This window comes from Orycteropus afer, unplaced genomic scaffold, assembly GCF_000298275.1.
Source record: "Orycteropus afer afer isolate SDZICR_OR568_19922 unplaced genomic scaffold, OryAfe1.0 scaffold00387, whole genome shotgun sequence".
Lineage (NCBI taxonomy): Eukaryota > Metazoa > Chordata > Mammalia > Tubulidentata > Orycteropodidae > Orycteropus > Orycteropus afer.
The window spans coordinates 1,959,744-1,970,705 of record NW_006921974.1 but is presented as its reverse complement, the minus strand read 5'-3'; the positions used below and the strand labels follow the sequence as shown (position 1 = coordinate 1,970,705).

The following is a 10,962-nucleotide window of genomic DNA, read 5'->3' as shown; positions in this document are numbered from 1 at the left end:
AATATATAAATTAAACAGGAACCCAGTTAAGTTCTATTTTCACTTTACTTTTTAAACTTTAAACTAATAACAATTTGGTGGGAATGTAAATATAACACTTACGACCTGACAGTTCAATAGCACTATCAAATGGTACGGATGCCAGACAGCCTGAGAAGCCAGACCAGAAACGCAGTGTGGGAGACTGTCAAGAGTATCCCTTCTGCCCCACGCAAGACATAGCTCCTAACTGCCCATCTCATCTTCTGCAACACGTGACAGAAATTGGCTTCCATTTGGAAATAACTTCGTTTATACATACTGATAAAAGGAGAAATTTCTTTCAATTTGGTCAAACATTCCATTTTCAGAAACCCAAGAATTAATGAAAACAAAAATGAAGCATTAGGGGCAGAAAATGAAGGAGCTCTGAAAACATAAAGACAGTTTTGTGTGAAAAGCTGTGCTCAATAAAATACAGGATTTGTTCCCTCTGTTTTCCATTTAGCTCCCTTTTGGAAAAGAAGTACATTTTCTATTTACTCTTTGGAAGACACGAAAAAATTATTTTTTTTTATCTTTATGATTTTTATTAAAATGTTCTCAGGTCTCAAATATTCAGATAGAAATGATGGTGTAGCCATTAAGAGTACAAATTTTGGAACAGGACTGCCCAAATTTGAATCCTAGCTGTGCTAACTACTATTTGTGTGACTTTGGGTAAGCTATTAAACCTCTTAAAGCCTCAGTGTCCTCACCTATAAAATGGGGATGATAATAGTGCTGACATCTGGTACTATGCTGGCAAATAAAGTCTGTGTATATCTTATAAAGCAGCAATTCCACTCTTCTCTATACACCCCAAAGCAATCCTCACACAGTTTATAAAGGAGACATGGGTGAGGTCACAATTGCAACTTTACTTGTGGCAGTAGGAAGTCTGATACCCATGCAGCCTGAGTGTCCATTGCTGGGAATGAGAATGTGTAACTATGGTGGGTGTACATCATGGAGTATTGTGCTTCAACTGGAAGAAAATAGATTAAATAAATCCAAAGCAATATGGATGGATCTTAAAAAATATAGTGCTTCAGTTAGAACAGTTAGGGAAAAAATTATAGTCAGGATGAAATATAACATGACACCATGTCATCATATAAATTGAAAGCATACATACATAAAAAACCACAATACACATTTCAGAAGAATATATACAAAGGAAAAGCTATGCAATAAATCCAATAGATTGGTTATTTATAGGCAGAAGTGAATGAGTATGGGATACCAGGGTAAAATGAAATAAACAAATGAATTAACATAAGAAAGGGTCTTGTACAAACCAATAGTGACAACATACAATGAACTGATTCACACCACCTGCACTTGAGATTCAATTGATAAAAGACAAACCAAAACCAAATCCATATAGTATTTTGTTTTATGTTTGTGGTTTCTTCTGTTTTAATTTTTGCTGCTATTCATAAACCCGGGGGGGGGGGGGGGGGGAGGACGACAAGGCTCACTTCTTCAAAGATTAGCTGCTATGGCTCCATCTGATTTAGAACATCCTTACAAAATAAGCAGAATTGATTTGATTGTTTGAATACATTATTTTCTTTACTTCTTTATTCAGGGAAAAATGTATTATAGCAATGCAGTCAGATTCAGAAGGAATCTCCTACTTCAAGAAATAATCTAAAAAGACTCATATTTATAACTGTACTTGGAATATAGGTATATAGAGGGAACGATGACTGCCAGACATCCTGTACTCATCCCTGCTACTACCTGGCTTCATCTGTGCTCTTAATGTAAATTATTTATCTCCTACACGCACAAAGACAAATTTCATCCAAGCAGTTCTTCTTTTGGTGAGAAGTTTTCAATACAAAGGCATTTGCATTCTGAATGATATATACTGTGTGTGTGTGGGGAATTGTTCTGAAAAACTTAAGTTGAAAATGTGTATGTCCAACCCAACTTCAGGGTTGTTTTTACTGTTTCTGCTCCCAGGAATGAAACATGAATAACTAACACTTATGGAATAATTATTATGCTCCAAGCCCCAAACAATTAAAACCACCGAAGGTTGGGCAATCCTACTTCTGTAGTGATACTGCCTTGGAAACCCAAGGAGGGGTCGCTATGAGTCCGGGCCGACTCAACCGCACATAACAACAACAACAACAACAACAAAAGTCCTGGTACTATTTTTATCCTCTTTTTAAAGGTGAAGAAATGAAGCTAAGAGAGGTTAAGTGACTTGGCCAAGGTCACTCAGCTATTAAGTGGTAAAGCAGGGCTTCAAACTCAGGCAGTCTGATTCTGGAGCCTGTCCTCTTCATCACTCCCACTGCTTTTATTACCTCCTACTGCTAGAAGAAAAAGAATTATGAAGACATCTCCTAATTGTCAGACATCTCTAACCTACCCCTCAATACTTGAAATGCTTTTCAACTGCTCTCTCTCTTTTTTTAAACACACAGTGCAGGTAAAGCACTTAGTACAGTGCCTGACATATAATTTAACTCAATAAACGTGGTATTATTGACTTACACAGTGATAGTTATAACCCTTTTTCTTTCCCCTTAAAATATTTTCCCACGCCAATAGTCACTCTCAGTAACGAGACTTGATGTCACCTTTGCCTCATTCTTCACCACTCATGGATGAGACCATTGAAAAGAACTGTCTCCAGGTAGCCTCACCTACAGTTTAGCAAATCACTTTTTTCCTACATTCATCCAATCACCTTGTCTCAGAGGAAGGCTTTTCGCCTGTCCAATACACCCATAATTTAAACCCTTAATCTCAAACCTTCCCAACTCCCTACAAAGGATTTTCACTTGCATAGCCTGTTACCATCTCAAACCTGACACGTTTGTCCATTCATTCAATAAGCAATGGTTGGGCGCCTATTTAGTGCCAAGCACTACGAATTCTGAGATGACTAAAATAGGGCACCTCCTTTCCATGAGCTCGGTGTAGTGGGGGAACAAAAGCATGCTCACGAATGATATTGACAGAAGGCAAGTCAATGCTACATTACTGCAGTAATCCTTGCCGCTTAGATGTATCCCCTACAAGCTGGGAGGCAGAAGGGGGTGCAGGGAGATCAGGACACTGTATGAAGAGGCCCGAGGATAAGTGAGAATATAAAGGAAGTAAAGGGCGAAGAAGAGGTTGTCGTGGGTGGCTTGAAGAAACAGAGAAAAATGGGCACAAAGCAAGCAGGGGGTATCAGAGTGAGAAGACAGATGAAGCGGGTTTTGAAGACAAAGGGGCTCTTGAAACAGAAGGCGCGTACATCTCACTCACTTCTGCCGCAGGCTCTCCTCCCTCTCCTTGTCCAGGAGGCTAGGCCACGGCTTGTCGCCCCCATAGGGGCGCGAGTAGCCCCCGTAATAGGTGGACGAGGAGCCAGACGCAAAGGGGGTGCCCCGGGGCCCAGAGGGCTGCTCTCGGGAGCGAGACCGCGAGCGGGAGCGGTAGGGCTGGTTTCGGGAGCTTTGGCTGAGGCTCCCCAGCTGATGGCTGAGGCCATTCCGGTCCCCGGAGCGAGAGCAAGAGTGCGAGCGAGAGTGGTGGCCTCGCGGGGAGCGGACGGCTCTGCTGGGTTTGGGACTCCTCGACAGACTGCGACGCTTCCCCCCGGAGCTTGAGGCCACGCCCTCAGGGGTACGCGAGCCCGACACCGGGGCCATTGCGGCCACTAGATTCCTGAAATCGTGGGACAAGTAGGAGCTCACACCAGCCTGGGAAGATCTCAGTTGCCTCAGCTCCCAAAAGCCGCCGCCACGCAACCTCCCAAATCTGGCGAAACCGTGGAAACAGTTCTGGGTACGTTGGCAAAATCATTCCCTGTACTGGGCCGCCGGTAACCCGTAACCGTGTGTGTATCATTGTAAATAAGCCGGTAGGACAACCAGTTCAGTCCACACCATGGTTCCCCATGAAGTTCCTCAGGTCTAAGCTGGACAGGAGCTCTGGTGGCGTGGTGCCTAAGGCATTTGACGGCTAACTAGAAGGCTGGCGGTTCTAACCCACCAAGCCACTCCATGGAAGGAAGATTGGGCAATCTACTTCTGTAGCGATACCGCTCCTGGGAAACCCAAGAAGGGGTCGCTATGAATCGAATCCACTCCATGGCAGTGAGTTTGGCATTTTTTGGGAAGCTGGACAGGAAATCATGTCCTTTCTCAGCCTCGAACTTGAAATAACTGAAAGGAATGACAGTGGGCCACAGGCCACTGGATATATTTCCCAAGGCGGCCGTATTAACAGCACTGATAATTGTGCTTATGATTCTAGTGAATATATATGTTAAAACTCACTGCCACGTAGTCGATTCCGACTCAAAGCGACCCCTATTGGGTATCCAAGGCTGTAAATCTTTATGGAAGTAGATTGTCTCATCTTCCTCCCGCAGGGCACAAGTTCTGTGTTAATGATTTGATACACTCCAGTGAAGTTTGCAGCCCAGAGAAAAACTACATTTATCCAAAACCACGCATATCGTAAGTTTGTAGTCTCCACCAATGTGCTCCACAGAAAGGAAATGGTAACTCCTTGCCAAGACCCTTAAATTAATCTCATAATATGCTAGCCCAAGGAGACCTGGTGGCGCGATAGTTAAGAGCTCTGTTACTAACCAAAATAGCAGTAGAAGTGGTTCCGCGGGAGAAAAGACCTGGCGATCAGCTCCCATAAAAATGACAGCTTAGGAAACCCTATGGGGCAGTTCTACTTTGTTACAGAGTCATTATGAGTTGGAATCCACCCAACGGCACACAAACAGCAGCAACATATGCTAGCCCAGCAATATATGGTTAGTGGTAAGTGTTTTATCCATTTTGTGTTGTTTTTTAAGTGACAGCATTCTAACGCTAATTCTACTGATTTTAACTGTTGAAAGTGTAACTGGTTTGCTGCGGAAATTCTGAATCTAATTTTCCAGAAGCTAGATGGCCTCTGAGAGTTTCCTCCGAAGTAACATCAGACATGTGAAGACTAATGCCAATTGATCATGGAAAATCTCCTTTTCTGCAATTTAAGGAAAGATGTATGACATAATGTTAAATGGAAAAAAACGGGCCACACTATTAGATATCTTCTATTAAAAAACAGTTGGTCACAGATCAAGGTCTAAGTGCTGAATTGAGTTAGAGAAATGATGCGATGTGGGATGGGGATGGAGGGAAATTTCTAATGACAAAGCTTTCAGTGGAAAACCTACTGCTTGACTTTTGTTGCACCATGCTGTACATTTTTGCATCCATTTTCTATAAAAGCTAACTTTACAACAGTGGTTGGTCTGCCTGTCCCATGGCTGGTAGACATGCACTTTTACTTCCTAAGAGAAAACCCCCATCCTCACACCTCTGATTGGCATGATGGTCCTCTTGCCCAGTTTCCTGGGTGCAGCCTGCCAGAGGCAGGCTCCTGTGGAAGCCTCACCCAGGTCAGACAAGGAACCATTTTTAAATTAGTTGTGTGTTATGAGTTTGGGACTTTTGGCTTCCATTCACTACTCCTCTTCACAATCTGACACCTTGCAGTGGCTTGGGAAGGGGCATGACTGTCATGAAGATCACTGTGGCAGGGTTCTGGGTGGGAGAAATGCGGGGGGGGGGGCAGTGAGAAAATGGAAAATGGAAGAGGGGCCCTCATAATTTGTATACATTTGAATTTGTAGCTGCTTTCCAATTATACCAATAATCGTTTAAGACATTGCGAGACCAAAACAACGTTTTTAATCACCAATATGTTTTGAAAAGATTTATAGGCTCAAAATAAGAACTGCATGTTGTTGTTAATTGCCATTGGGTAAATTCTGATTCATGGCAACCCCTGTATTACAGAGTAAAACTGTTCTCTAGAGTTGTCTTGGCTGGTGCAGTGGTTAGTTAAAGAGCTTGGCTGTTAACCAAAAAGTTGGCAGTGAGGCAGTTCTATTCTGCCCTATAAGATCACTATGAGTCAGAATGAACTAGACAGCAATGGATTTGTTTGTTTATTTTTAATCTTAATGGAAGCATATCATCAGCCCTTTTCTTTTTTGGTATTGCTGGGTGAGTGAACCACCTAGGGATCGTAAGAGCTGCATATTATTATTTTTTTCTTCCAGAATACTTTTTTAGTTAATACAGACTTGTTATCTCTGGCACTCTACTGGGACACTGGGTTTGTTGGTCTCTCTAACACCTGGGTCACCAGGATTTCTTCTCTGATGATATTTTGTTCATACTTTTATAGAATGGTGTTTGATGGTATTAGGCCACCATATGTATGCAAAATTTCCCTAACTCTTGCATTGTTGTGTTGTTGTTGTTGTTAGATGCTAGCGAGTCAATTCTGAGTCATGGCAACCCCACGTGTATCAGAGTACAACTACTCCACAGAGTTTTCAAGGTAGTTTTCTGAAGCAGATTGCCAGGCCTGTCTTCCGAGCTGCCTCTGTGAGTTCAAGCCCCAACCTTTTGGCTAGGAGTCAAGTGCTTAACCATTTGTATCACACATTGGAAAGACAATGCCATAAATGGACAACTGTATTTCATTTGCCCTCACTGGGAACAGCTGCAGAGTTGTGTTTGCTGAGAGGTAGAAATGTGGTTGAGGCTTGTGAGCATGTTCTGATGACCAAAATAAGCACAGGATGAAGTGAAGTGATATGACCATTCTAGAATATATTCAAGCTAATTATTCTGTGTGTGTGTGCATGTGTGTGCCCATGCAGGGACCTGTACCTGTGTGTGTGTATAAAAGAAAGAGAGTGTGACCAGGCAATAGTACAGCACCCAGCACATGGCTCGCATGGAGCATTTGAGTGCTTTGCCTCATACCAGGCTCCTAGGGAAAGACATGTTAGCTGACATCCTAGAGACTAATGCTGAGTGTGGAGAAGAGCATCTTCAGCATGTGAGAGGGGCCGAGAATGAGGTAGCTCCACAAGGTAGCTCCACAACTTGGCCAACAACCCAGATCTTGAAGCACAGCTGATGGCTCATAGTGTCACAGATTCCAAACACAACTGAACTACTATTGAAGGGCATCTCGTGTGTGAAAGAGGAGAGAAGGGAAAAAGGGCTAAGTACAGAAACAAGGAAGATTCAACCCTCTGCCCTGCATTGCTTGACTTCAGTTTCCTGGTGTTCTTTATTTACAATATCTAGAGTTCAAAGCTTTTGCTGTGCTGATATTAAAAGATACTCTGCTCATTTGCCATTTCTTTTAGGGCCATGCAGGCAAGTTAAATATGGAACTGTGTCAGTTGATGCCCTCAGGCCTCTTTCTCCTCTTTCTTCTTCTGCTTTAAAAATCAAGGAACAAGACCCCCTCTGAATGCAGGTTTGTGAAATTGAACTAAACACTCCATGAAGTACTTTTATATCTATTATCAGATAAATCATACCACTAAACTGAAAAACCAAAGTAGGCACACCTTGAAAACATTGGATTCAAATGAGCAGAGATGCTGGCCATGTTCATGCTTTGATCTTATCTTGCTTTTTAAAGTGTGAGACTTCCAGATTCCAATGATATTTGTGTTCACGCATGGCTTACCACTCACCCAGATAAAGGGAGATTGCTTTCTTTGAAAAAGAACAGCTTAATCCTCTGTTAAATTGAACCCTCCCCCTAAACTATTTCATTTTTCTTTTCTTATTGTATTATATCCATCTTAGGTGTTATATGTAGCCTTATATTCTAAGACAGAATAAATGGATGGGTGTATGAGTTAAAAGTAGTGGAAGAAGAAGAATCATAATCCATTTAATTGGTGTACCTACAAGAACAAATGAGAAATCCTTGGTTAATATTCAGTGGTTTAACTTGCTTAATTTTTATCCAGAAATATTGTATAGTACTATTTTAAAGTGAATCCCTAATTTAGCAGAATGTCCCAGTTATGGGGTTATTCTGGTTACTGGAATGTTCTGATGAACTGAGATGAACAAGCAACTCATGTTTTTGTCTATGTCCATCTTTTCTGGTGAAAACTCATAAGTTCATTTTCCTCTCAAATTCACAGTCTAATGAACTGAATTGAATATTTGATTCAATGAATTCCATTATAACCACTTGTCAGCTGTGTTATTTTGAGCAGGTTATTGAACCTCTCTCTGTGTTAATTTCACTGAGCTCTGGTGACACAATGGTTAAAGAGCTGACTGCTAACTGAAGGGTTGGTGGTTCACTCCATGGGAAAAAGATGCTTCTATAAAGATTTACAGCCTTGGAAACCCTATGGGGCAGTTATGCTCTGTCCTATAGGGTCGTTATGAGTCGGAATCAACTGGACGGCAATGAGTTTGGTTTGGGTGGATGTTAATTTCCTCGTCAGTAAAATAGCAATAATTGGAATTCATGTACATTGCTTACCATAGTATTTGGCACATGCTGTTGTTGTTGTTACGTGCCGTCGAGTCAGGCCCGACTCACAGCGACCCCTCCTTGGGTTTCCGAGGAGGGTTTTCTGATATACTATCACTACGGAAGTAGATCGCCCAACCTTCCTTCTGAGGAGTGACTGGTGGGTTTGAACCGCCAGCCTTCTGGTTAGCAGTCAAGTGCCTTAGGCACTACGCTACCAGTCATTACTACCGTTATCATTGTTTATTATTGTTACATGATATACACTGTCCTGCATGCAGTGAGAGAAACAAAAAAGAGCAAGAGACTCAGTTGGAACTTCATTGTTGCTGTTAGTTGTGGTCAAGCTGGCTCCAACTCTTGGTGAATAACAGAACAAAACCTTGCGTGATCCTGCACCATTCTCACAATCATTGGCATGTTTGAGTCCATTGCTGCAGCCACTGTATCAGTCCATCTCATGCACGGATTTCCTCATATTTAGTGACCCTCTACTTTACCAAACATAATGGCCTTATCTATCAATCAGTCTCTCCTGATGACATGCCAAAGTAGGCAAGGCAAAGTCTCACCATCCTTGCATCTAAGGAACATTCTGGCTGTACGTCCTCCACAGCTGATTTTTTGTTCTGCCAGTCCGTGGTATATTCAATATTAGTCACCAACATCATGATTCAAATGCAGTAATTCTTCTTCTGTATTCCTCATTCATTGTTCAGCTTTCACATGCACATGAGGTAATTGAAAATACTATGGCTTGGGTCAGGCATACTTTAGTCATCAAAGGTCTTTTGCAAAAGCTTTTCCCAATGCAATATATTGTTTGGTTTCTTGACTTCTGCTTCCATGGGTTTGATTGTTGATCCAAGTAGAATGAAATCCTTGACAACTTTAATTTCTTCACCATTTCTCGTGATGTTCATTGGTGCTTACTGTACAGGTAAGTACAAAAATTATATCCACTAAACAGTTAAATTTCAGGCCATAAATTATGAATTTTCTTGCCAAATGGGTGAGGCACACTTCAGGTCTACAGAGGCTCAAGGAAAGGAGACAACAGCTGGGCAATGAGATTGAGAAAGGGAAGTAGACAGAAGGAAGAGAGGTGATAGAAGAGAAAAAGGTGAGATGGAGTAAGGCAAACCTGAATGATCTGGCTAGCTGAGGGAGGGGGATTAGGAAGTGCACCAGCAAAGGCGAGAGGTAGAAATGAGCCTGTCATATTTTGGGGATCTGTGGTGAGGTTGTGGTATCTCAAAGACATAATTTCAGACACCAAATTTCATTGCCAGGACTGTCACTGGAAAAGGTGTACACAATTAGAATGTGTGCTGACCCTGGGACTTTCTCAAAATGGTTATACAAAGCACAACACAATGGAAACAACTGCAAAACAAAACAAAACAAAAAGCCTCAGTAAAAGAGAAAAAAGAAATAAAAGGCATGTGGCAATATGCCTTTCCTGCAATAAATATAGAATCTTGATGAACCAACGTTCCCTGCTAGCATCTCTCATATTGTGGTCATATTATCAGGAGGGACCAGTTCCTAGAGAAAGGCATCATGCTGGTAAAGTAGAGGGTCAGCAATGCTCAATGAGATGGGTTGATGTAGTGGCTGCAACAACGGACTTAAGCATGGCAATGATTGTGAGGATGGCACAGGACTGGGCAGTGTTTGGTTCTGTTGGACATAGGGTCGTTATGAGTCAGAACTAACTCAATAGCACCTAACTACAGTGTGATTTTATTTAATTGCAATATTGATGCATAATATTACAAAGCTATCAATTATGAGGAGAACTATGCCTGTATAAAAGGTCCCAAACGTCAGGGGCATATTAATAGAGTTATTCAAAACTCCATTTGCATTTTACCTGCGGATTAAGGGGAAAGAATGGTGAAGAAGAATAGGGTGAGATAAATGGATCTTGATTTCTGAACTTGGTTTTGGCTGCTCCCCTTGGACAGAGGCCTCATGAAGGTGTCTCTTTACAGCCTCCCTGTTGTCCAGGATCCCAGCTATTGGCCTGCCTCCTTGCATCCTGCTTGGAATAAATAGGCTGAGTAGTCTCTTAAGTGTAGGGTTAAGTGGAGTTTTGAGACTTTTGAATGCACTCATCGAATGGAGTTATAAGTCTAACCACAGAAAGGCCTTGAGGTCTAAGCCTCTGTGTTAGATAAAGAGCTGTGGTTATTAGGCGTCGTTGATTTGATTCTGACTCATAGTGACCCCATATAATCTTTACTGGAGCAGATTATCAGTTCTTTCTCCCATGGAGCTGCGGAGTGGATTCAAACCACCATCCTTTCAATGAGCAGCTGAGTGCTTAACCAGTGTACCACCAGAATTCCTTCTAAATAAAGAGCAGAGCAATCACTTTAGCACCTTGAAATAATTCTTTCTGACTCTTTTTTTTACATTTATTTATTTTAAAAATACATTTTATTGAAATATAATATATGTACAGTGAAATACACAAAACTAAAGTGACATGGGTCAATTTTTTTTTTGCAGTGTTCCCTCCCCTCCTTCCCACCCCTGGTAACCGACAAAGAAACTTTCCTTCCATATGTAAACCTTTGCTTGACTTTTTACAATAATGAACTA

At 41.7% G+C, this 10,962-nt stretch overlaps 1 protein-coding gene across 1 annotated transcript in view; it reads right to left on the bottom strand.

The window, feature by feature from the left end:
* Window positions 1–3,683, bottom strand: part of LOC103207675 (NFKB activating protein) — a 19,784-nt gene extending 16,101 nt beyond the window's left edge. The window contains exon 1 of the mRNA XM_007953329.2: window positions 3,298–3,683. Coding sequence (XP_007951520.1) covers window positions 3,298–3,683 — 386 coding nt within the window. The remainder of the gene's footprint in view (window positions 1–3,297) is intronic.
* Window positions 3,684–10,962: the final 7,279 nt, after the last annotated feature.